Raw genomic sequence first — 27556 nt, 5'->3', positions numbered from 1 at the left:
GTCGCTCAGCCATATCCGACTCTTTGGTCTGTGCATGGAATTTTCCAGGCAAGAATCCTGGAGAGGGTTGCCATTCCCTTCTCCAGGGGATCTTCTCAACCCAAGAATCGAACCTGGGTCTCCCCTGCACTGCAGATGGATTCTTTACCTTCTGAGCCACCAAGGAAGCCCTGCTTGCATTTAAAGCTGGCATCACAATATAAAGAGGAACCATAAAATTCACATTAATAATTTTAAAATTTCAACTTAGCATTAAATAGTAATTTTTAAAAAGTCAAAAAGAGGGACCATGGTCGAGAGGAAAACTTGATATTTTTAGTACCTCTTATGGCATTTTTCTCTGCATTTCAAATGAAGGACCCCACAAATTACATAGCTGGTGCTGTTGGTGAGTAGTGACATTAAATGAGGGAATGACCTCAAATTTTTAGGAAATAGATCTAGGAGGTCCTTATTTCCCTATGATTGAAAACAACTCACTCCTTTGGTCCTTTGGGGTTTTATTTTTTATTTCTCTCACTTCCCACAACCAGTTAAAAAAAAAAAAAAAGATACCATCAACGCAGGTACAAGGATCCAATTTTTAAAAATCAGAGTACAAAGAGGACCACAGCCCTGCCCAGGTTTAACGTACATATTTACATATTTGGAGAGGTGTGTGGTGTGGGTGTGGCTGCGGAAGCACGTTTAAAAGGCAGTATTACAAAATATACAAAGGTGTTCTTTCTTAGTAGAACCTGGCCTGGTTTCCAAACGAGAGCGCTACATAACACAAATCACAGTACTACTTACTATATAACTTACAAAAAATGCTGTACAGTTGCAGGAGTATAAATATAGAGTATAAATGGCTCTGTTTGGGAATCTGTATCTACACAGGGAAGGTCAGGGGAAGGCTCAGTTTGGTATCCCAACCTGCTAAAGTAATTGAGAAGCTAGAATGGGGAAGGACAGGGTCTGGGAGCACGGCTGCATCAATCCCCTTTCCCAGGCTTAGTTGAAGTTCACTTACTCTCCAGGGAGAACTAGGTTTGTTGAGGGTAAGAAGCAATGGCAAGAAGAGGTGTAAATAATAATACAATGGGGGGCTCTCAAAGGCACAGAAAAGGCATCTGGGCCAAGAAGGAGCACAATTCTTGGATCCACAGACATGCACGCATTCCACTGCCACTTGATGATCATGGTTCTGTGGGCAGTCCAGCCATGCCCTGGTTTCTATCCTCTGAAAAATTTGAAGCTTGGAGACAGGGCAGATGAGCCACAGTTCATTTATGATGGGACTATGGGACAATGTCTGGGGACAATGTCTGGAAAGAGGTTCTGGCTTTGAGGGACGGACGGGTGGGGGCAAGTATGGGCGGAAGCTGATCACTAAAACTGACCCTTATAGTCATTTTGTACAAGGAGCCAAGGGGCAGAGAGAGGTGTAGAGCTGTCCTACACTCAGGTGCTTTATGATTCAGGGGGCAGAGTGGAGGGGACTCAGAACTGGCATATCTTACTTCAGAAGACTCAGCAGGGGTGATTTTTATCAGTACTAGGCTTTAGCCAGAACATATGCCGATTTGGTTTTTAAATTAGCTGGGTTAAGAAGCACCCAAGGCTCTTGTGGCAGACATGAACCATCTCCCTCAAATGTTCCCCAATTCCCAGCACTCATCCTCCACCTGCCAGCTCAGGCGCAGGACTGCTGTCTTACGAAAACCCTGCCAGGGGATATGAGGAGCACCGAGAAGGGAAAAAGGCCACACCAAATCTTCTCCAAATCCCAGACAATTACACCATTTCCCCTGAATTGGGCTGCCGTTGGACTGTATGGGAGCAGCTGCTCTTGGTTGAAGCAGGTCTTTGGTAAAAGAGAGAAGCCTGAGCTGGATCATAATAAAGAAAAGTGTACGTGAATATGCACCTCTGAGAACCTTCCTTAAATTCCTCCCTTGGGGCTTTTCCTTTGGAAGAGGATGGTCGGCGCGGGGGCGGGGGTGGAGTCCTATTGACCAACCCAGCTGTGTGCTGGGGCAATTGTGATCATCTCTCTGGCCAGGTTTCACTAATTCTCTTTTAGTGTTGCTTTGTGCCTTCCCGAGCCTCGAAGGCTCAGGGAGCGTGGGGCTGAGATAGAACTACTGTGTGGGCTTGATACACTGGGCCAAGGGAATGAGAGCTGGGATGGATGTCATTTCTCAGTGGGGAAGGAATTCCCCTGAAATGCAGGAAGAACCAGGAGGGAGCAAGAGCGTGTGGACTATAGAGCCCTCCTCCCCGCTCCGGGCAGCCCCTACCTACAAGGCTGTGACGCTGGAAACGATTTTGGTGCCTGAGGCATCCACTTCAGACTTAGTGACCCCATCCTGGGCCTCTTTGTCCATGGCCAAGTTATTGAATGCCTCAGGGGACTTGACCGGCTCGTCCTTCACCTCCTCCAGGTCTTCGCAGCACTTGCTGCAACGACAGCACTTGGAGCAGCCACACAGCCCACAGCAGACGCGGCAGCAGACCCGGCAGCAGCAGCAGCAGCGCCTCTGGAAGCAGCTGGTGAGGGAGGTGATGAGCTTGTCCCAGGGCTCCAGGGAGCGCATCCAAAAGGGCAGGAAGTCCCAGCTTCGGAGCTTCTGCGGCAAGGAGCCAGGGCAGAAGGACTGCAGGATCTTGAGGACCACCACCAGTAAGATCACAAGGACGATGGGCGACGCCACGCCCACCAGCACTGGCCAGCCAATCAGGGAGAGGCCAAACACCGCCAGAGGGATCAGGAAGAAGAAGATGATCAAGTAGACGATGGCGAACCAGCGGTACTTAGATGTGATGTTGCCCAGCCCTTTGGCCAGGCGGATGGGCAGGCGAGTGAACGGGATTGGGTACCACAGGATGATGCCTGAGATGTTGAAGAAAAAGTGGCACAAGGCAATCTGAAAAGCAAGGGGTTGGAGAGGTGAACGGGTCTGCCGCACGGCGGGGTCGGAGAGAAGAGGGCGTCATCTAGAAGTGGAGTCATGGGTCTTCCTCACCTTCGTAGCTCAGCCCAGAGTGGGAGGGATTACATTAGCTGAGGGCCTAATACATTTGTGTGTCGCGGAAAGGGGGGGCGGGGAAGGACGGGGGAGGGGAGGAGGGGGGAGCGGACGCGGGGGGGGGGGGGCGGGGGGCGGTGGGTTGGGCGAGGTGGGGAGGGGAAGGCAAGGGAAGTGACCGCCTGAATCACAGTTTAATTTTCAGAGCCTGAAGTTTCCATTAGGCAAAATCTAACAATGAACTTTGAGAAACTGAGGCACTATGAGGTTAAGCTATTTTCCTCAAGTCACACAGATGGGAGATGGAATTCAAACCCAGATAGCCTGGCCCCAGAGGCCACACACTTTGTACTTTCCTATTGGAAAAGACTGATGCTGGGAGGGATTGGGGGCAGGAGGAGAAGGGGACAACCGAAGAAGAGATGGCTGGATGGCATCACTGACTCGATGGACGTGAGTCTGAGTGAACTCCAGGAGTTGGTGATGGACAGGGAGGCCTGGCGTGCTGCGATTCATGGGGTCTCAAAGAGTCGGACACGACTGAGCAACTGAACTGAACTGAACTGATATGTTCCCACCAGGCACGGAGCATGATGTTAGGGGCTTTGGACCAGCCCTATCCGATGCATTAGTCACTATCCACTGAGGTGTGGCATAAGTGTAAAATTCCTGCTGGATTTCCAAGACTTAGCCCAAAACAGTTGTAAATGACTTTGCTGGTAGTCCAGTGGTTAAGAATCCACCGGCCAATGCAGGGGACATGGGTTCGATCCCTGATCCAGGAAGATTCCACATGCTATGGAGCGACTAAGTAAGCCTGTGCACAACAATTACTGAGGCCGAGCTCCACAACAAGGGAAGCTACCACAATGAGAAGCCCACTCAAGGCAACAAAGATAGCTCCCACTCACTGCAACTAGATAAAGCCCACGTGCAATAACAAGACCCAGTGCAGCCAAAAGCAAATTAATAAATGGCTTAATAAATTAATTTTTTATAAAGAAATATAAAATCTCATCATTTTTAATATCAATTACACATTGAAATGATAATGGTTCAATCAAACACATTATTAAAATTAATCTCCCTGTTCCTTTTTGACTTTTAAAACTGCAGTACTAAAAGTTTCAGATTTCATGAGTGATTCACATATTCTATGCTCATTCTATACTTCTATCGACAGCATGGCTTTAGACAGAGCCTCATCAGATCTTTAAAATAATCCTACTGAGCTAGAGATTATGGTTCCCGTTCTTCAGATGAGGGAATTGATGCTCAAAGGTTAGGTCACCTGTCCAACGGCACTGGGTGTGTAACTGGGGGACAGTGATTCAGACATCAAAGGTCATCTTGCCCAAGGTCACCTAGCTGATCCAGGCAAGGCAGATACCCCTGATTCTTCTCAAGGCCAGGCTTAGGACACAAGTGACCTCCCATTGTCCAAGACGAGGGCAAGGAGACAGAAAGTGGTATCTATGTTTCTGGAATACCCTTTCCTCCTCCAGCAAAACAGCCACCTCACCTTTGTTTAAACAACCTCTGGGGATGGGAGTCTGACTACCACTCTAGGGAGTAGTTGTTCCACCACTCTAGGGAGTGGCCTTTGGTTGTTCTCATATCTGTCTCCCTGAGGCATCTCCACATCACAGTTTTGGACACAACAGAGAAAAGCTTGACTTGGTTTCTTGTTTAGAAACCATGTGCTTACAAGAACATGGGTGGGTTTGGATCCCTCCCAGAGCCCCTGTCCCATGAAGCATTTCCTTACCTGGAGTGAGCTTCTCAAAGTACTGCCTGGGCTGGCTAAGGCGGCCAAGATGGCGGTGGTGGTGGTGCCAATGTTGGCACCTAGCGTTAGTGGATATGCTCTTTGAATGGATATCACACCGATACCTGGGGGGATGAAAATACAAAGCCTGTGGCATCAGCCCCAGAGGATGGCAGGAGATGGTAACAGAAGACAGAGGGAGACCCAGGTGAGAAACTCACCGATCAGTGGGGTCATAGCAGACGTGAACACAGAGCTGCTCTGAACGATGAAGGTCATGCCTGCCCCCACAAGGATGGCCAGGTAGCCAGTCACCCAGCTAAAGGGGTAAGGGAAATCTGGAAGACAGAGGATAAGAGATGTATCACAATCCTTCTGGAAAAGGCATGGATTGGGAGGCCCAGCTGGCATCTCCCTAGGACCCAGGCAGCACAACTGGGCCAGAGGTTTGTGTTGTGTAAACTCCTCTGCACACCCACACTGAAGTCTGAAGCTGCAAATTGGATTTTTTAGCATTCTTTCACCTTGCATTTTCGAACGGTGGAAGCAAGGATGTGTTGCCAAGACAAAAACACATATTCACTGGAGTTCTGAATGCTGAACCCATCTGTTATGCATGGAATGTTTGTGTCATTTCCCCCACCCCAAATCCAAGTGTTGAAACCCTAACCCCTAATGTAATTGTATTAGGAAGTGAGGCCTTTGAGAGATGACTAGGTCATGAGGTTGGAGTCCTCAAGAGTGGATTAGTGCCCTTATAGAAGGGAGAGCTTGTCCACGTGAGGACTTGGTGAAAAGGCAGCCATCTATAAACCAGGAAGTGGGTCCTCACCAGAACCCAACTGTGCTGGCGCCCTGACCTTGGACCTCCCAGTCTCCAAGACTGTGTGAAATAAATTGCTGTTGTTTAAACCATCCAGTCTATAAGAATTTGTTACAGTGGTTGGACTAAGTGAAGTTGCTCAGTTGTGTCCGACTCTTTGCGACCCCATGGACTTTAGCCTACCAGGCTCCTCTGTCCGTGTGATTCTCCAGGCAAGCGTACTGGAGTGGGTTGCCATTTCCTTCTCCAGGGGATCTTCTCAACCCAGGGATCAAACCCAGGTCTCCGCATTGCAGGCGGACACTTTACCCTCTGAGCCACACTAAGATGTCACCCAAATACCAACAAAGCACTCTGAGCATTCAGGCTCTAGCTTTCCTCCTGTCTTGGTCTCCCAGTGCTTCATACCCTCCACTTTTGTTTCCACTTAAAGGAGCACTGAGTATGTGAAGCAGCTTGGAAGCCCCAGAGACCCTATTCTTGGCACCACCAGTCCAGGACCATGCCCCGCATAGCCAGCAAGCACCCAGAGAAGAGTCGCTCAGCTCACCCTCATGACAACCTCGGGAGGTAGACATCCTCAGCCCCATTTCACAGGCAGAGTTCATGGGGTGTGTTTTCATTGGCCAGGATGCCATTCTCAGCAATAGAGTCTCACTGGCTGTATTTATCCAGAACCACATTTTCTTCCCCAAGAGCTGAAGGGATATAAGGGTCGCAGTGGACTTCTGCAACCCTTTATTACCTAAGGGATCCTGACAGACTCAGTAAAGTCCTGGGCAAACAGGGAACCTGGTAGGAAGGAAGGCCTAACTCACAGCAATTTGAACTTAAGCTGGCTCTTTCTCAAGACCTTGCAAACAAGTGCTCCCCAGGCTCCACTCAAAACACTAAGGAGGATTTCGAAGGCAAGTGGCATTGTAACTTTCACAGCTTCTCAGAGCCAAGACAGAAACTCCATGTAGAGGCTGTTGCTAGAAGAGAATCAACAGGAGCTTCCCTATGGGGGAGGGGCACAGTGATGCCACCCCTAAGAGGTCCAGAATGAGAGGCAGCAAGCTTACCAGTGTTGATTGTCTTCTTGATGACAGCAGCCACCTGCCCCCTGAGCACAGAGCCCAGGAGCTTGACAATTAGGATCAGGCAGGTACAGAGGATCAGCAGGGAGGTGATCAGCAGGATGGTGCCAACAACAGCATCTGAGAGGTTGAAATTCACGAAGATGTGCTGGCCTGGAAAGACCATAGACAGCCCTTGTTAGGAGGGCATGGAGCCCCGGGCGGCCACAGATTGTTATTTTTTCCCCAACATCCTTCTGTCTCAAAGTAACAGAATCTTGGTTGTGAGCTTGATGCAGGGCAGCCCAGAATAAAGACCACTCTTTCAAGCCTCCCTTGCAGGTAAGTATAACTCTGAAGTTATGTTTAGGCCAATGGGATCTCATGAGGGTGAAGATGTAGCAAAATCCAGGGGCAGGCCTCCAACTCCATTCTTCTGCCTCTAAATCCCATTCTGTATTTTACTCATGATAATGAGGATACCTACAAGTATTCAAGGAGCCAAGTTGGGGCAGGAAGGGCAAGTCAGAGTGGGAGCAATTGTTATAAATTGTTATAAAACTGCTAGTGTTTTTTTCTTTTTTAAAATCCCTGTGTGTCTCCATGATGATTCCAGAAAAAACATGGTTATTTTAATGGATGTACAACAGCTACAGTACAGGAGGTGATACATTCACATGATTCTGTGAGGTAAACCACAGCTGGAGTAGAGTAAGGTATACGGCTCGGAATTAATGTGGGGATGCTGGAGAGGCGGAGAGGCAGAGAGATGCAAATGGGCACATAAGGAATACATAATTAGAAGAACTAGCATCAGGGCCATAAAAGAGTCCAGAGGCAACAGTATAGCTTCTTAAAGAATTGGAGCATCAGTGCTCCAACTGGAGCAGTAAGCTCACTGCTTTGTTCAGTGCCCCAGTGCCTCAAATGGGGCCTACTGTACAATAGGGACTCCTGACTCAAGGGTGATGGTATCTGTTCTGTATATGCCCCCTAACCTTCAAATCAGGCTGTCATCTCCCTACAGTTACTGCCAAAGAGATACCAAAGCCCGTGGAGGGAGTGCTCTGGAATCTGTTGATGAGTTCTGAGTTGGTCTGGAACGGTCAGAAGAACTGAGTTTCAGGTCCTAGCTCTTCCCCTTACAGGGGGACCTTGAGCCTGCCCCCCTGTCCCCAAGCCTTAGTTTCTTCTGACGTGAAAGTTCACAGCTCATCGTCCCATGTAGGATTGGTGTTCAGTGAATCTCACTGCCCTTCTTTCCTTCACTTACTGGGGCTCCACACAGATAGGAAATAACCATCATCACCCCAGACAGCCTGTCGCAATGGCTGATGCTCTGTGAGTTCCACTCACACTTGGCAATGTTCTCCTTGTAGGTCACGTTCTTGATGGTCCAGGTGTACAAACCATCCGTCCAACAGAGAGAAGGGGAGGTGCAGTTCTCAGGCGAGGGGACGGTGACATTTCTCTCAGTCTGGGTGGCAAACATGAGAAATACTATACATCGTCTACAACCCTCACTTCTGGTGGGGAATGGAGGGAAATTCGGGGCATCAGGGGAGACTCCATAGGTGTGGGGGCATGCTTTCACAAGTCCCTCTATAAATGGAAGCAAGGTGGCAGCCAGAGATAAGCCAGGAGACATGAATATAATTAGCCAGGAATAACACATCCATGATGTGGGCTGGTCCTGTCTGTCCTACAGCATGTTTGTCCATCTAGAAATCAACGACTTAAGGATTCTCACTGGCTAGTTTTGACTTTTCAGGAATTCTCGATTTTTCTTTCTCCCAACCTTTTATATGCCCAATCTGAAGGCAAGATCTTGCTTTATCCAGTACAGACAAAAGAGCTAACCCAGCCAGCAATGTTCTTAGAAACTTACCACGTTGGTAAAAGTTTTGCACCAAATCTTGATCATACTTTTGTTTTGGACCGACTCATCATTCATTGCAATTTGGTTGAGAATACTTTTATCCAGCTGAAGAAAGCAATAGACAGAAGAGAGTCAGCCCATTGTCAAAACCGATGTGGGACAGAGGTTAAGCTGTTAAGAGGGGCTCTGAGGACATGAACCAGATTGCAGCGGTGAGCTGGGACTCACCCTATCTGCACTCTCAGGGCAGAGCATAGCACCTTGATGTCAGTGGGTGCTCAATAAATGAAGGACTGGTATGAACAACGGACCTGTATCTAGGAAGCATGCAGTAGAATATTCATTAGATAATCAAATAAGAGGAAAAAAAAATGAAAGTAAAAGTGAATGAGCAAGGTCCAAGCTGGCCCCTTCTCCCCAAGGCAACATCTACAAAGCCTTCTTTCATTTATTTCAACAATATGGACAGACTCTAGTGAGCAGAGGGATAAGATGGGAGGAAAGGCAGTAAACTCTTCCTCTCTGGCTGTGAGTAGGATGTGACTTTAATCAGTGAGCCCAGGGGTGCTGAGGTCAGAGGTGGGAACGAAGTGTCCAATGGAGAGTCCTTGAGTCTCAAGAAGCACTCACTACCACCCACCACTCCCACACTAATAAAGATGATACACGTGTGCTGAAGTCACAGAGATAATAAATGACGGTTACTCAGCTTCCCTGGTGGCTCAGAGGTTAAAGCATCTGCCTGCAATGTGGGAGACCCGAGTTCCATCCCTGGGTTGGGAAGATCCCCTGGAGAAGGAAATGGCAACCCACTCCAGTATTCTTGCCTGGAGAATCCCATGGACGGAGGAGCCTAGTGGGCTACAGTCCACAGGGTTGCAAAGAGTCGGACACGACTGAGCTATCACTTCACTTCACTCCGGGAGAAGGGGATGGCAGAGGATGAGATGGTTAGATAGTATCACCAACTCAACAAACATGAATTTGAGCAAACTCCAGGAGATAGTGAAGGACGGGGGAGCCTGGTGTGCTGCAGTCCATGGGGTCACAAAAAGTCTGACATGACTGAGCAACTGAACAACAAGAACTCCATCCCATCTAGTGTTCCTGAAGTTCTGCCTCCCTTGGTTTTTTTCAGAGGCAGCTAAAGGGCAGTGATTACAGACCCTCATCCATCTCTTCCATCCCATTTACCTCTCTGCAGGAAGCCAGATTACCTGGATAATGAGCTTTGTGAAGGGATCTGTGATAACTTTCAGAAGTTCTGGGGCTTCCTCTCCATTCTTGAAGTGGAAGCTGTCCACTATTAGGTTGGTCAGGCGCTCCAGGTAACCGGTGGCGGCCTCCAGAGGCAAGAGCACCAGCACGGACAGCCAGTTGAAGAAGTCATGGACAGTGGCCCCCGCAAAGGCCCTGCAGGAGGAGAACCCCACCCCGAGACAGACCAGTCATCGAGTGGCTGGGTACCATCTAGGCAGGTCATCACTTGTATTATCTGCCAGGTGTCACCTCCCTATATGTATATAGGTATACAATCTCACTTTTCTTCTTACAGCAATCCCCAAAGTGAGTGGTATTAATACTACCCTCCCCCCGCCCCACCGCCATTCATCAGATGAAGAAATTGAGGACCAGCAAACAGAGGAACTGAAGATCACTGCAGCAGTGCTGGGTCCAGGGATCTCGTCTCCTACTGCCTGGCAGAACATTTCCCACCAGATTAGACAGGAGACAGTTTGCTCTGTGTGGGGGAAAGGGAACTATCAATAGAGGTTATTTTGGCTGCAAGTATTAATTCAGCAAGGGGCTGTTTGAAAAAACGTCATCAGGACTACTTCTAAATCATGCATCCTGAACACAATCTTCCTTTAGAAATTTGCAATTTGTTTGCAAGTACAAATTTTTACTTATGCTTCCTGGAGAGGGTGATTTAAGACATTTTCATACACTGCTGACTCAAAGTGTTACAAATATTTCTTTGTAGTTTGGAAAACTGTTAAAAAAGCCTTATAGGTGTTTGATATAGTTGTTGTTGTTTCAGGAATCTATCCAGGAAAAAATGACCAGAAAAGAATAATACACATCTCCAAAGATGTTATTGAAAGCAATCTATTTAAATATCTCAGAAGTGGGTGAGCTAGATCAATTATATTCTATGTGTACGCACTTTCATCTTTATATATCCAGAGGTAAAAATTAGTGTAACAGTGAAAGGAACCCAGAATTTCTAATAAGAAAACCTGGACTGAGTCCCAGCTATGCCCCTCAGCGAAGTTACTTAACCTCTTTGTGCTTCTATATTTAATAAAATAGTGCATAGAAAAGTCTACTCAGTTTCTTAAGATCAAATTAGCAAACGCCCTGGGTGATACGTATTATAATTTAGACCTCAGAACATCTTATCGCGGACCAGGAGTTCAGCTATGGTTGACAGAAACTGAATGGGGGACATCTGGTGCCCGCCAGTGCACCCGCGGACGAGGGATGGTGTTTGCTGACCACCCCCAGCAGCCTGTTTAGTGTCACCTTCTGATGTGATAGTTGCAGTATAGTTGGTGTACAATATTATATAAGCCGCAGGTCAATGCAGCGACTCACAATTTTAAAAGGTTTTATTCCATTTATGGTTATTAGAAAATATTGGCTCTATGTCCTGTAGCGTATTTTATACCTAATAGTGCGTACCTCTTATTTCCCTACTCCTATCTTACTCATCCCCCTTTCATCTCTCGAATGGTAACCACTAGTTTGTTCTCATATCTGTGAGTCTGCTTCTTTCTTGTTTTATTCATTAGTTTGTTGTATTTTTTAGATTATACATATCAGTGATATCATGCAATTTTTGTCTTTCCCTGTATGACTTATTTCACTTAATATAATGCCCTCCAAGTTCATCCATATTGCTTCAAATGACAAAAATCTGTTCTTTTTTGTGGCTGAGTAGCAGTATTCCATTGTATGTGTACGTGTGTGTGTGTGTGTGTGTAGATGGATCACGTCTTTCATTCGTCTGTTGATGGACACTTAGGTTGCTTCCATATCCTGGCAATTATAAATAATGCTGTTATGATCATTGGGGGTGCATTGTACCTTTTCAAATTGGTGTTTTTGGCTTTGTTGGATGGGGACTATTTCACTATTGTAACAAGCTCCGGAAAAACCCATAACCAGTCAGAAGAGAGGCTGGGAATTGTGTTTAATGGAAGCTTTAGGAAGTTATAATTATTTCCAAGTGAGATAGTAAATGCTATTCTACCTGGCCTTGTTTTAACCATGCCACAGGTCAAGCTTCTGGCTAAAACTTGTATTCAGGCAGCCCTGACTAGGTGCCAGGCACCTTGCTAAGTATTTATCTATATGAATGTGTTAATTTCTTTAGGCAACATGGAAGTTGATAGATTCTGTTATCCAAGCTCTGCAAGTCAGGGAACTGAGTTACCAACTGATAAGTATGTGATCCCAGCCTCCAGCCCTACTTCATTGTAGCTACTTCTAAGAGGTCCAGGGATAACAAACATGCTCTCTTGTCAACGACAGTTAGGAAAACTTGGCCAACCCCTATATGGGCCTGGTGGTGGCCAAGGCTGACTCCAAGCCTCCTACCTTCTGAACTCTTTCCGGTCTCCTGCCTGCATGAGCGCCACGATGGTGTTGGTAATTGAAGTCCCAATGTTGGCTCCCATGATAATGGGAATGGCAGCATTCACGGGCAGCACTGGAGGGTGGAAAAGAGTAAGTTAGCAAGTTAGTAAAGTTGAGGAAGGCATCTTGGCCGTGTTCCTGATGTGGCCCAAGGCAAACTGACCTCATGCAGGCTGGTAATCCCCTAAAGCACCAGGTCTTAATCTCTTTAGGGTCTGCACCCCACTGTGAATCTGAACAAAACTTGGGCATCTCACTATAGAAATAGGCACGTATGCCAAAGAAGGAAATAAAAAATTTCAGCACTTAATTGCAGGGAATTCAGAGACTCCACAAAACCCTCCTGTTTAAAAGTTTCAGTTTAAAAGTTCCATTCTAAATCCCTCTGTCCCCCCATTCCAGATGGCAGGGTAGCATAAAGGAGACCAGGAAACAATGTATAAGGACTTAGGTATTTTTATGGAAAATTTATGGCAATATCTTTTTCTCACAAAATTAATACATTGCCATACATTCTAATGTATAAAAGTATAAAAGTACATATAAAAGTATATGTTATAAAAGTATTAAGAAGTATAAAAAATATAAGTTATAAAAGTATAAAAATGCTTTGCAGAAGTAAAGAATATTTTTCTAATTTGGTCCTTGAAAAGTTGTTCTACTAAATTTTAGATAAAAATACTGGTTTGGGTTGAAAATTAACCAGTTCAAACTGGCTCCCCTCAAAGGGTCTGTCTCAACATAGCCAGGGCAAAGGTTGAGTGGGTTCAAGTTTGTAACGTCAGGTCCCCAAGCTCAGATGCCCCAAGGCCAACATGTGCTGTGATTACATGAAGCCCTGAGAGCAATGATGGGCATGTTCTAAATTTATGTGGTTCAATATGACAGCCATTAACCACATGTGATCCCTTGAAATACATCTTGCCGCTGAGCAGCTGAACTTAAGGTTAAATGAAACAGCCACATGTAGCTAGTGGCTACTAGACTAGACAACACAGTTCAAGAGAATTCGGAACTGAGTCTTCAAGCATTGGGGCTCAGCCCTGGGAAGGGAAAGAGGAGGCTGCCCACAGTCTAAGCAGAGCACATCATAATTGGACAAGTTAGGAAGGTAATGGCAACAGGCCTGGACATATTCAGAGTAAATCCCAGCCTCCCCAGCTGAACAGGGAAATGCCTGAAATGTATCTGGGCTCACAGGTGCCTGGACTCACGTGAGGAGGCCACCATGCTGACGACGATGGACGTGGAGGTGCTGGAACTCTGCACCAGGACCGTCACCAGCACCCCAATCACCATCCCCGCCAAGGGATTAGACATGATGGAGTTGTTGTTGAAGAATTTCCCAGCTACCTTTCCTGAAAAACAAACCCATAACCATGTGATGGACGTTAGGTGGGCGCTGAGTGACCAGCCTCAAGTTACTGGCCGGTGGCTGTAGGTGCCAGCCAGCAGACTTGCTGGTGGTATCTCAGGCATCTTGCTTCTTCAGGCTTCTCCCCAGTGCTGCTCTAATCTCCCCCACCCCTGTTCCTCTTGTCCCTTCACCCTGTACCTTCCTATCTACTTCAACCACTTTCATCAGCAAGCCCTCCTCTAGTCCTCTACGATCGCGAATCTGGCCTCAGCTCTGTACTTCGTTTGATGAATGCCAGTGCATCTCCTGATGGCCTCATTCTGGTCAGGGATGTATTCCCAACTCACAAGATTTATCCATGTAGATCATCTCATTCTTCTCTATCCAACCCCTTCGATTCAAGCCCCTAGCCCCAGCCCATAACCGAACACCAGGAGCATCACTTGAGAGTGTGCTCTGAGACCATCAATCCATCCCCCCAATTAATGTTTAAAAGAAGACTGAGAGTGGGGAGTGGAATGCCTTGTCTGAGAGACAGCAAGGCCCCTTGCTGATGCTGCGTGGGATAGAGGCAGATCAGAGTGGCATTCAGCAAGTCAGTCTGCCCCTCAAACTCCCCCAGTTCTGCTAGACCACAAAGATGAGTTCTCAAGAACAGAACCAAGGGATACAGAAACCTACGGTCTTCCATGTCACCAGATCTCAGTTTGAATCCCACTATGCCAATTACAGGCTGTGAAACTCAGTGCTGGGTGACAACCTTCTAGAGCCTTAGCCCATTCCTCTGTAGGTAGGAAAGACTTTGGGAAGTAATGTTTAAGACAATGCCCCTACGTCAGTAGGCACTTAAAGGGCTGGCTCTTACTACTGTTGCCCATCGGGGATAGGCAGGTGACCAAGCATATAGTAATTTCACTTCTGGGTCCCCTCACCCCTCATTTCCACGCTCAGTCCTGGGAGGTGTTTAGGCAACTGCAGTGAAAGCAGATCCCCCAACAAGGGACCCCTGTCCTTCTCCAGCAAAGGACCAACTTTGATTTTTAGTAGTTGCTTTAGCCTAAGAACACTCTTAGTCAATAGTCCCCTCAGGTGGGGAGGCACCAAGACAGCCAGAAACCCTCATGTAAGCCTTTAGGTCAAACAGCTTCCTGTCCAGGGATCACAGACAAACACAAGGAGCTGATGGCTTGCCCTTGGCATTGGCTCTGGCCTGGCCTAAGCCACTTCAGCCAGCCTATCATAACCCTCTCATGGGCATTGGTTTTCTCTTCTGTAAAATGGGGGCATGACTTCAGATGATCTCAGGTGACTTCCATTTCTAGAACACTCGGGTAGACTGCAACTGCATGGGGCTTGCTGAGTTGTGACTTTCTGAAATAAATTCACCGAAAACACCACCCCCACCCCAGACCTTTGACCTCTTCCATCCATACCTCCAACCAGCTGGAAGGCACTGCTCAGGACATCCAAGGAGCACACGAAGAAGTAGAGAAACACCAGAAGTAAAATAAATTTCCCAATCCCTTGGAAGACGCAGAGAATCTTCCCTTTGGTGTCTCTCTCTGGAAGAGGGGAAAAGGCATGGCTGAAACACTGAGAAGTTTGACGATGAGCTCAGAACTCCCCCAGCTCCCCTCCTAGCCAGGCAGCTATAGTCTTAAATCTAGCAAGACCTAGCAATGGGATGCATTCATGGCTGGCTGTAGTTTTCAAAGTAATTACCACTTGAGTCCATTCAGTTGAAACCTGTGGTGAAATGGCTAAAGGATTGGGCTCTTGGGAGGAGGGGGTTGGTGAGGTCTGGGGCACACACGGGCAAGAGCAAGTGTCACTGATGAGCCACTTAAGAGCACTTGCCCCCTGCTAAGTGCGAGGTCAGAGATAAAGGCTTTTCTAAGCACCTTCAGAACCACACAGAATATTTTCAACAAAGTGGCTGCAAGGTAGCAATCACAGCCTCCATCTGGGGAGGGTCTGGGCCCTCGTATGTCCTGGAAGGCTACATCCTGGGCTGTCGCTTTCTGCACTCACTTTTAAAGTGGTTCTCACGTCCTCCCTCCCAGCTCTCCTCGCCTTCTACCTGACCTGCAGACTGACCTTACTGCCTGAACCAGAAGTGTGGCATCTGCTTGCATCCCTGCTGTTTTGTCTATGTAGACTGCCTTCTATAATCTCTCTTTGATGCCCATGTTGAGGTCTGGGGACCCCTCTTCCCCAACCCCCCGGGGTCTCAGAAATGGGGCCTCATCTATTTCCTGCTGCATCCACGGCACTGGGCAGTGCCTGGGACATGGTTCGGCACACAGTGGAGCTGCACAGGGTCTGGTCTGGTTATAACCTCGGTTCATTCGTTGAATGAATGAATGAAAGGATAAAAGATCCCCCAGTCATCACAGGAGGCTTGACTCTTAAAGCCAGGACCTTTGCTTGAACAATCGAAGGGAAACGATGACACCAAGGTGACAGTGTAAAGACCTGCCTCAGCTGCCCTCATTTACCTGACCACTTGATCCCCGTGTCCTTAAGCTCGGGCAGGTCCCAGGGGTCTTCCACTTCAGTGGGCTCCTCAATCAGTGTCGCAGTGGAATGAGATGGCACAAATTCTATCTTGGTGATAGGGGTGCCGGTGTCATCTGCCCAAACAAGCAGAGAGGCCATGAGGAATGAGGAACCAGGCCTGGGTCTCCTGGGGCCTTCCCAAGGGGGCCAGCCCAGGGCTGGAGGTGGGGCACTTACCTTTTTCAGTCTCCTTAGCTTTCTCAGGCTTGGCAGACTGCTCACCATCGGCCTTTACAGTGTATTTCTCTGAGGTAGGCTGGCCATTTTCCAACTCAGGCCAAGGAGCCATGGTCTGTGATAGAAAAACAGCTTAAAGAAGCAGCCACTGAAAGGAAGCCCACTCAGTTTCCACAAGAAGAGACAGTGGTTGCAAAGACTCATGCTTGTAAGTCCTAAGTGTGGACCCTTAAGCACCGTATTTCATGCCTCTGGAGGCCTCCCTCCCTCGCTCACCCAGGCTGTCACTAAACCAAACCACTGTTTTCTATGTTTCCATCCTAGCCTCAAATCCGTACACCAGCCGAACCTCCTTTGGTTGCTCTGTCTGTCTTGGTCTGTCATGACTCTCTCCTTTAGTCAGAAAGGGAACACGAACCCATTCATCTTCATCAACTCGTGGTACCACTAAGCCCTCACGATCATCCAATGGGCTTCCCATCTGCTTCTCATGAAAGGACAAGCTCACCTGCACATCTGCAACAGGCCTCACCTAGTGGACTTATGGTCTGTCTTAATGCTCGTATACACTCTACCTGCTTTACCTGCTGCTGGGTCCTCTATGAGAAGCATGATATATTAGACCTGGTTCAAAGCCCACAGGTGCCACTTATCAGTGGGCATATGTTTAGGAGAGTCCCTTTAGGCCTCTGAGCCATCTATAAAATGGGGACAATGCTTCCTGCTTTGTGGGGTTATGAGATTAATGGTTGTGTCCAGAAAGTGCCTGGTAAATAGTAGCAATGATTACTAGGCTATGCTGCCTGGATTAACAACCCTTTGTCGGAACCACATTCTTCCCAGCCTCTGAGAGAGCCTTCCTCACAACCCATTTTCTCAACAAAGCCTTTCTCAGCTCCGTGGAGAGGAAACCTGACTCCCTACGTACTGGGACATCCTCTACTTGCAGTTCTTGTCCTGACACACGTCAGACAACGCAACCCAAAGGACTGGAATAAACAATTCACAGAAGAGGAAGTACAAGTGGCTCAAACACTTATTACAAAGTAAGAGTTTGGCCTCATTAATGACCCAAGATACGCAAAACAGTGAGGTAAGTTTCAACTATCAAATTAGCAAAAAATAAAAATTTAAGTATAATGTACCAATCTGGAGATGATCCAGTGAAATGAGCACTGCCGAAATTCTGGAAAGAAGTTGGCAAATGTCTAAACCCCATACATATTTCATACATCTCTGACCCAGTAATTTCACCTGTAGGAATTAAAATCTAGGGACAGTTTTTTTTTTTTTTTTCTCAGAAAATCAAAAGTACTGCCTTGCTCTGATCACCTCTTTGGAGAGGGTTTCCCAGAACCTGGGTCTGTTTCCTTTCCCATTTTTCTTCAGTGGAAATCATTCCTGCCTGTCAGAATGGAAGCTCTACCAAAAAGGGGGCCTTTGTCTTGCTCATAACTGCATCCTCAAGGTCTATAACTCTGCCTGGGACGTTGACGAGGCCCAGTAAACATTGATTGATGGATGAATGTGATGCAAACCAAAATGCACTCTTATTTACAGGGTCAAAAATAAAAACCGGGAAACTATTGTATTAACTATGGGACATGCATGCAGCAAAGAGCATGCCATTATAAAGAACCAGCAAAACAAAGTAAATACAACCTCAGGAAAATGTTTTAGATAAATTGTGAATAGAAGGCATATTTATGCCTTCTATTCACAGCATGATCGTGAAAAGGATCCAGAAATGTTCCATGGGGTACACAAGGGGTGGTAGGATTGTCTGCGATTTTTATTTTCTTCAAGAGATGCAGCCCCATCCCCAAACTCACAGAAGTTAGGTGATTCAGGAGTACTTGTATGGTTACTGTCACTCATACTGATAAAGCCAGGAGTTAAAAGAAGCTGATTCTGTGAATTCCCATCATGAGAGGATTTCATGCCATTTGTTTAGCCCAAGGAACTTTCCCTGTGTGACTGTAGAGCATGGCACATACTCCTGTGATCAAAGTCAACATCCTGCAGTCACTGGCTTCCAGGAAGGCACAGACCAGGTCTTTCATTTCAGCTTCATAAGCACCCAGCACTGGGCCTGGCACCTAGGCTTCGTGTGCTTTCTGAACAGGATGCTGGGACCTGCCTAGCTAGCAAGAGCCAATAGCTGTGCTCAACCTCACCACCACCCATTCGGAGAAGTGTTGTTATTATTCTGCCATCATATGGCATCCCAAGATGAAAAACCTGCTTTATAGCACAGGGAGCTCAGCTCAGTGCTGTGTGGTGACCTAGAGGGGTGGGATGGGGTGGGGAAGGAGGTCCAAGACGGAGGGGACATATGTGTACGAATAGTTGATTCACTTGTTGTACAGCAGAAACTAACACAACATGGTAAAACAATCACATGTGCATTTCTGCTCAGTCGTGTCTGACTCCTTGTGACCCCATGGATTGTAGCCTGCAAGGCTCCTCTGTCGATGGAATTTTCCAGGCAAGAACACTGGAGTCAGTTGCCATTTCCTCCTCCAGGAGATCTTCTCAACCCAGGGATCGAACTCATATCTCCTGAATCTCTTGCATTGGCAGGCAGATTCTTTACTACTAAACCATCAGGGAAGCCCCAAAAGCAATTATACCCAATTAAAAAAAAGAAAAAGAAAAACTCAGGTACACGGAGACCTGTGACTTGCCTAAGGTCCCACATGGCAGAGCCTTGAACCCAGGTGAGTTTCCATCCAGTCTCCTACAGTACAGCTGACCACCCTAGGTGGGGCAAAGCCCACTGCTCTCCAGGCCTGCTGATGGGGCACCTTCTGGGGTGTGCTGAGAGGCAGCTACAAGGCTGGGCCTGGGCAGGGGAAGTGGGGTCAAGTTGGGTGGCTGGAGAGGAGAGACCACGGCTGATCTGGGAGAACTTCAACCTCAGCTCAAGGCTGCCACATCTGAAATGTCGGTTTGAAATGGCTCTGAGGTTAAAAAGAAAATACAGGGCTGGCTCTAGACTAGGTATTATACAGCACAGAGGTTTAGAACCAAACCCCAGCTCTGCCCCCAGATACACTGCGACTTTGGGCAAGTCACTCGACTGCCCTGTGCGTCTGTTTCCCATACATAGAAATGTGGTTTATGTTTATAAACCACTGGGTTACTAGGCAGCTTCAATGAGTTAATTTCTGTACAGTAATCTGTTCAATAAATTGATCCTCTTAACCCCTCTTATCAGCTCTGCAAGGGGTTTGTGTTGTTCCCATTTTATAGATGAGAAAACCAAAGCACCCAGACAGATGAAGTCACTTGGCCTAAGGTCATAGGCATGATTTGAGAGTTTCTCTGACTCTAGAGTCCACTTGCTTGCCTCTCAATGACTATATGACCTGGAACTCTCCTGGAAGGAGTGAGTCATGCATTAATAGCATCAGAAGTGATATCTATCTGATTAAAAGCCCAAATCTAGACAAATGGAAAAGATGCTTCCACACTCTAGTGGAAGTCAGCATCCCACTTACTGCACACAGAATCCAGAGAGGGGGCCTTCTCTGGTGGCTCAGAGGTAAAGAATCCACCTGCCAGTGTGAGAGATTGAGTTCAATTCCTGGTCCAGGAAGATCCCACATGCCTTAGAGCAATGAAGCCTGTGTACCGCAACTACTGAGCCTGTGCTCTAGAGCCTGGGACCCACAACTACTGAAGTCTGGGCACCTAGAACCCATGCTCCACAGCAAGAGAAGCCACTGCAATGAGAAGCCTGCACACCACAACTAGAGAGTAACACCAGCTCGCCACAACTAGAGAAAAGCCCACACAGCAACAGAGACCCAACACGGCCAAAAACAAATGGATAAAAAAAAGATTCCAGGGAGGAAGTGAGTCTCCCACAGACTCCAAGCATCTCCCACCCCAGATATCTGCACAAAAGCACGTAGCCTGCATCCGAACCACCTATCTCCACTGTTCATGGACCATTTACGTGTGTCAGCACTTAGACATCACTTTAACTTAAATCCAACTCATTTCCCCATCATTCCCAAAGTTCCCCTTGGTGGAACTTTGCTGTTTATGTGACTCCTGCCATCATCAGCCGAGAATCTCCAAGTCATCTCTGACAGCTCCCAAATCCAGCCAGCACCAGGACTGTGCATTTTACCTGGGAGCAACTTGGTTCCTGGCATCTGGTTCCTTGGGGCCACCTCCTCATGCTGAGCCTCTGTACCTCCTGCCTAGAGGAACACAGCAGCCTGTTGAGCTGATTTGGGCCCCAGCCTCTCTCTACAGCTTCTTTCCCAACACACAGCTGTGATCGTGTGCACTCATCTCTTTATGGCTTGCTGCTCCCCAAATGATCCCTGGACTTGGTCACACCAGCCTAAAACTGGGACCCTGAACCCTCTCCTCTGCTTCTGCCCAGGCATCCCCCCGCCAAATAGAAGACCCTCCTCCTATCTTTCTCTCCACCTCTTTAGGCTCAACCCAAGCCCTCTCTCTCCCTCCTCTGCCTGAGTTCCCTAGGCCTCTCTAGTCTTGCACTTCTCTAAGCGTGTGTCCTACCCATGTGACTCATCTGGCACTCCATCACACATCATTGTGATATCTTTACTTGATTTCTGATAATAACAACTCCCATTTTAAAGAGTGACAAAGAGGTGCCAGGTGCTATGCTGGTGCTTGACACATATGTCACTCAAATCTTTAGGCAAAAAAGGCGTCATGAACGTTGTGCTGCGCTCACTTGCTTCAGTCGTGTCTGACTCTGTGCGATCCTATGGATTGTAGCCTGCCAGTCTCCTCTGTCCATGGGATCCTCCAGGCAAGAATACCAGAACGGGTTGCCAATGCCCTCCTCCAGGGGATTTTCCTGATCCAGGGATCGACTCGGTCACCTGCTTTGCAGGCGGATTCTTTACCACTGAGCCAGGGTTCACATTTCATCATGAACATTGTCATTTGCAAATGGGACAAATCTGTGATTCCAAGACATCCAAGCAACTTGCTCAAAGTCACCTAGTAGGTGAGTGATGGAGCCAGTTTTTAAACACAGCTCTACCTGTCAGGGAGGGTGGGCCCTGATCAAACATATCCTTGGTTGGGACATAGACATATCTTCACATAGCACTACTTTTACACACATAAAGAGACAAGGGAATGTTAAATGACTTACATTATTACTGTTAAATGATGTATATTTGATTAACCCTATCAAGGATTATTGTGATGATCAAGTGTGTGATAGATAAAAAGCCCCCAGAATGGTGCCAACATATTGTAAACTTGTGTGATTATCAATGATCATGCTAAAACAAGCATGGGCATATTATAGTATAGAATGCAAAATGTATATAGGGGCATTTTGAAGGGAAAATTTGGTAATTCTATCACCTCTCTTTCTCTTATAATCTGAATTCACCCTAGAGCTGTTCTTCTCTTATGCACATTTACACTGCCTTCCCAACTGGAATTTAAGCTTTGGAGAGCTGGAACCCTGTTACACGTTTTCTCCCAGAGCTCAGCAGACCACACATAGTAGGTACTGTACATCTGTGAATGGAGACGTCAACATCCAGGGTTTACTGAAGGAACACCCTAGATCCACACTGATCATGACTAGGAAACAAATCACGCCTGAATCTTATGAGTGCTTGCTCCTCATCACCATATGCAAGCCCGTTTGGCAAGATCTGTTGGATGGAGCAGCTGTCTCAAGAAGCTACAATCTGGATGTCATAGCAGCCCAGCTCGGGAAATTCTCATCAGCAGTAAGGTATTATTTAAACTCTTCCCAGTGACTGGATTTCTGACTAATCAGAATCATTTTCTTTTAAGGGGTGTACAAGGTATCTAGCAAATTCAGAATCAGACACTTTCCATGGTCCGAAATACAAGTAATTCACAATAATAAAAGCAATGGAATGGGCAGACACTCATTTCCACTGAACTGGACAGAAGGGAGAGTAGCGTTTGGCCGCAAGGGATTCAACAAACTAGAGTGCCTTGAATACTTCCTCTTCGTGAGGCCTGTGCTGGCTTCATTCCTCTCTGTGTCCTCATTTCCTATTAATCAGCATCACCAAGAAGCAAAGGCAACATTCTAATGGAAGTCTCTACTCTTCCTTCCTAGAAATCTTGCTTCCCCTACTCTAAGTTCAGACATCTGTCCCACACCCAAATCACCTTTCCAGACACATTCCTGATGAAGCAATCATTTTCCTACATCCAGTTCAGTAGTCCTCCTTGTCCTCGGCTTCTGAAGTTTCAACCAACCACGGATGGAAAACATTCAGGGGAAAAAATTATTCCAGGAAGTTCCAAAAAGCAAAAGCTGAATTTGCAGCACACAGGCAACTATTTCCAAAGCGTTTACCTTGTATTTACACTGTTAGGTATTATAAAAATCTATCTAGAGATGATTTAAAGTATATGGGAGGATCGCATTGGCTATATACAATTACACTATTTTATACACTAGACTTTGCAGATCTCAAGATCTGTGGTAAGTCCTGGAACCAAACCCAGCAGACACCTGGGAACCACTGTACTTCACTGTCCGGTACATTCATCTACTCCACCATCACTCACTGGGTGTTCACGCTGCTAGTCACTTGCAGGAAAGAAGAGAATGCGCAGGTCCACATACTGAAGCACTGCCCCCAGAGGGGCAGGCAGCCAGGAGTCATCTGACCCAGCCCAGAGCATTCTGAAGCTGCTGAACAGCCCCTCCTGTCCTCCCCACCCCACAGCTCAAGATGTTCTTCTTGGCACCTGGAAAGGGGGGAAATGCAGGCCACCAGGTACCCAACCACTGCACCTGGCAGTGTGGCTGCAGAGTCCCTATATCCATGGCCTTCCCAGTCACCAAAGCCTCAGCGCTCTGAGCAGGCTGACCCTGCAGACTCCAAGCAAAGGGGGACTTGGAGCAAACGCACCGTGATTAGCCCTGAGACTAGAGAGCTGTTCAGTCTGCTGCTATCATATTGCCTGGCACACCACCCGGAAAGAGAACCATGCGGCAGGGGAGGCTCTGCAGAGCCCTGCCACTTACTGTGTGAGACTCTGAGCCTCAGTTTCATCTTTTCAAAAATTAGGGACAAGTGTCTCCCTCCCTAAATAGCTGTTATTAGACTAACTGATTAATGAATGTAGTTGAGGGCCCGAACAGCGTGCCTGGCAGAGTAAAGACTCAGCACTTTGTGAAATGAACTGCATCACAAACAACAAATAGACAAAACTCCACTTTGCCCCAGCCCATAAGTTCTTCATCTCGGTGCACAGCTGAGTGAATATTTGTGTGGCCGCTGAATTCAAAGGACGTAAGAAAAAAGGATCTAATACTTGTTTTGTGATGCGGGAGTGTTCTATATGATTTGTGACCTCATTAAATCTTAGGATAAGAGGAAACTGAGGCACAGAGAAATTGAGAAAGTCTCACAGTTACCCAAGGATCATGCTAAGTTGCTTCAGTCGTGTCCAACCCTTTGTGACCCCATGGACTGTAGCACGCCGGGCTCTTGTGTCCTTGGGATTCTCCAGGCATGAATAGTAGAGTGGGTTGCCGTGCCCTCCTCCAGGGTATCTTCCTGACCCAGGGATCAAACCTGCATTATGTCTCCTGCATTGGCAGGCAGGTACTTTACCACTAGCGCCACCTGGGAAGCCCAAGGATAGAGTCTAATTTGAAGCCAGGACTGCTGGTTCCAAAGCTAGATGGCCTTTCCACAGAACCCCACCAAGTGTCAAGGTGGAGGAAGGAGTTAGATATCCTCCAGGCCCCATCAGAGCAGTAAGGCACCTACCTCGGGTCCAGGCCTAGTGGGGCTCTGAAGGGGTCTGGGATAGCTAGCTGACTGACACCTCTGCAGGGGTCAGTCTTACCTAGTGATTCAGACAGCTGGAAATGTCAGTCAAGATACTCTAAGGGCAGGCTGCTGACTCCCCACAAAGGCTCAGGCATACTAAAGGCCTGGATTTGGCATATGTCTAAATTTTAGGAGGCTCAGCTAAGCAGGACAGTAGGCACTGAATGAGCCTGATAGAAGATGTAGACTGAATCTGAGGCCACTGCTCCCAGGGGTGTGGCAGACACTAGTGCCCGATTCCCCTGGGAAGTGCTTTGGCAGTCAGAGGGGCCCTTAGAGCTTGTGGTCCCCTCCAAAGGCTTTCTCCCATCCCCCTCCCTCTGATTCAGCTGTTCCCTCTCCCCACCTTCCCCCAAGGCTGTGCTCTCCTACTACCTGCCAGAAGCAGAGAAGGATTAAGTCATCCCTTTTGGCAATTTGGTGCTAATACCCAGAAAAATGTTTTTTATTGCCCAGGCACAAGATTAGTGACTCTGACCACACATCTGCTCCCTTGCCCCGACCCTGGGCTCCTCCCTACAATTGAGCTGGCTGTATTGATAACTTTTGGCTCAACTTCCTGCATCCACATGTGTATATGATGCCAAGAGGAACTCTTGAGGGCTAAGGGGGAAAAAAAAAAAAACAACTGCTCAGCCCTTCTCAGACCTGGGCAGTGGGGAAATGTAAGGCACCTGGCAGTCACCCAACTCCTATGCTTGGCATTGTTTGAGCCTCTCCAACCAGGACCTGTTCTGGGGGCACCTCCGCTCAGAACAGCAGTAGCTCAAGGCCATCTGAAGAAGTAGGGAGAGGAGGAAGGAGGCAAGAGGCATCGTCCTGCTGAGAGACCGAGACACACAGGCGTTTTCCCACCAGGCTGTGACCTCCACAAGCACACGGGCGTGACCCCAATCCCCAGCATGGCGGACAGTGTCTGCCAGCTAAATACTTCCAGAGAGTTTTGTGCCAAGCCCTGCAGTAAGCCCTGTTAACAAATTAATCTGTTTAGTCTCACAAGCACTTGATGTATTCCTGTCAATTTGCTTGAGGTGGCTCAGACAGTAAAGAATCTGCCTGCAATGTAGGAGACCCGGGCTTGATCCCTGGGTCAGGAAGATCCCCTGGAAAAGAAATGGCAACCCACTCCAGTATTCTTGCCTGGAGAATTTAATGGACAGAGGAGCCTGGTGGGCTATAGTCCATGGGATAGCAAAGAGTCAGACACAACTGAGTGACTAACACTTTTGACCTTAGTATCAATGCTATCCCCCATTCTACAGGAAAGGAAACTGAGGCTCAAAGAAATAATCACTTTAAGTCACACCAAGCCTGTAGAGACAATTCAAACTTGAGTATTTTGACTCCAGTGGTCTCAATATGCTTGAGGTACATTTTCTCATACTTTGAAAGAATGACCAAGAATTCAAAAATTCCCGCGAATGGTGGTTACTTTCCTTCAACTTCCACTAAACATCGCAAAAATAATCCCTGAAGGACAGAATGGTGGAGGAAGGTGTGAGAGACAAAGCAGCTCAGTTTTACCTCAATGAATGGCTTTTAGACTTTTGAAGGTGTGAACTAACAGGATTTTTAAAAGACTTTTACACTATCACTTTAAACTAAGACCCTTTTAACCAAACCACACTTGCCCTCATCTGCACTTCCAGTTTGCATTTATTTTAAAATAAATCCTATAATTAACTTATAACCATATTTTTGCATTGTATGGGGGGGCGTTAAAAGAGCTAATTTATAAAAGATAAACATCTTAAAATGCATTGTCATCTTTTTGCCACCTTCTTTCCACACACTTTTGCACCTTTAAATTCACTAGAATTAATTCCACTAGGATGTCCTGATTACTCCCTGCTGATACTGCCTTTCTGTTCCCAGGGTGGAGCTGGGGGGAGGGCAGGACAAAGGCGGGGTGGAAGGTGGCTAAGAATTAAGTTTATTCCAAATCACTGATCCTGAGAAGCTATTGTCTTCATTAAAGTGAATTCAAGCAGTACATATGCCCACTTAGTGTCTAATAGCAATATACCAGACGTCCATCCTCCCAAAACCGGGAACTTGTTTTAATGAAATACTTGAGTTGACTTAGGGTGGATTTTGGTGGTGGCAGTTTAACATCGAGCCTTTACAAAGCATGCACTTCTGGCCACCAGTTCCCAAAGTTACAAAAATAGAGATCATTATCAGCTAACTGGCTGGCAGGGGCTAGAGATTCAAACATGCTCAACAATCTGAAACAATGGTCACTGCCATGAGGTACAACTTTTTTAAAGAATACCCAACTCGGAACAGATTAGAGGGTTCCAGCCCAGGAGGAGAATGGTGTGGAGAAGAAAAAGTCCAACAGGGCTGGAGCAAGCAGAGTTAACCCAGATCTCATGATGAACCCAAATAGGGAGGAAGAGAGGATTCTAAGTGATGAAATCCACAAGCTGCCTCCATGAAATCAAGTTTGAGAAAGCTGTCTCTTCACTAAGGGAATAGGAGAGACACTCAACCTCAGTGCCAGCTACCCAGAGAATCTGAAGACTGAATTCACTCCACTCCACATGCCTCCCTCTTCCTGATCTGGAGATGTTTGATCTCCCCAACACAACTGCACCTTGCCCACATCTCCCTAGCCCCCCACCCCAGTACCTCTATCTCCAAAAACACTGGAAAACTGGGGGCTCCGTTCTCCCAAGACAAGTGGAAGGCTGGGCCCTTTGCTGATGCTGCCTGCGCTGATGGGACTAGCAGACCAGGACTGTGTCTTGCAGTCACTTTGGATAAATAACGCTGCAGACTAGAACAGCAGCATGTGGAAGTCACACTGCAGGAGGCACTGCATCACTGGACAGCCACCCAGACCTGGAATTTTCGCAGTAAAGACAGCAGAAAAGACAGACCGTTTTGTTTCCCTTCTTGGAAAAAGTTGGGGGGGGGGGGGGACTGAGGCCTTGGGGCTCACTGGGACCTGCCTCAGATCACACAGCTAGTTAGTGACCAAAAAGATAGCCTAGCCGTCCTGATTCCTATGTGGTAGGAATCCCCCCACATCTTTAATTTTAGAATCCCCAAGTATGCCACAACTAATAGTGTAGTCCCTGGAGTTGAAATAACAGCAACAGTAATGACATTAAAAAGAAAAAGAAAAATCTGAAAATGTGGAGAAAGTTACTTTCCCCCTCTTCTGTAGCTCAAAGACAGCCAAGTTCCTTGAAATCAGGATCGAGGGAGATCTAAAAGAATTAAGTAAATTAAAAATGAATTAAGTTTCTTTCAAGAGGCAGGAGAGAGAAAGAAGCGCCCAGACCCCAGCGGCGGTACTCACTGGCGCTCTCTACGCAGGTAATGAACCGGAGCAGGCACCCAGGTGGAGCCCGGCGCTCTGGTATATATAGGGAAGGTGTTGCGCAAAAAGGCCGGCGGCAGTCATCACGCCCCTCGCACATTCCAGGA

The 27556-nt window shown here is 47.3% G+C and overlaps 1 protein-coding gene across 2 annotated transcripts; it reads right to left on the bottom strand.

The window, feature by feature from the left end:
• Positions 1 to 483: 483 nt before the first annotated feature.
• Positions 484 to 27556, bottom strand: SLC34A2 (solute carrier family 34 member 2). 2 transcript variants are annotated; one of them, XM_055588182.1, is made up of 13 exons: positions 27429 to 27556; positions 16275 to 16389; positions 16037 to 16171; positions 14972 to 15100; positions 13396 to 13539; positions 12143 to 12254; positions 9757 to 9952; positions 8549 to 8644; positions 8017 to 8137; positions 6667 to 6834; positions 5001 to 5117; positions 4780 to 4904; positions 484 to 2909 (listed from the first exon to the last, which is right to left on the bottom strand). In XM_055588182.1, exons 2-13 carry the CDS (start codon positions 16384 to 16386, stop codon positions 2283 to 2285), a joined length of 2082 nt encoding a protein of 693 aa, XP_055444157.1. In that variant the 5' UTR covers positions 16387 to 16389; positions 27429 to 27556; the 3' UTR covers positions 484 to 2282. The 2 variants fall into 2 exon arrangements, with proteins under 2 accessions (XP_055444157.1, XP_055444158.1); XM_055588183.1 differs by lacking the exon at positions 27429 to 27556 and adding an exon at positions 27276 to 27294.

Source organism: Bubalus kerabau, chromosome 7 (genome assembly GCF_029407905.1).
Source record: "Bubalus kerabau isolate K-KA32 ecotype Philippines breed swamp buffalo chromosome 7, PCC_UOA_SB_1v2, whole genome shotgun sequence".
NCBI classification, from domain to species: domain Eukaryota; kingdom Metazoa; phylum Chordata; class Mammalia; order Artiodactyla; family Bovidae; genus Bubalus; species Bubalus kerabau.
The sequence above is the reverse complement of the archived record's forward strand: the minus strand, read 5'-3'. Positions and strand labels throughout refer to the sequence as shown.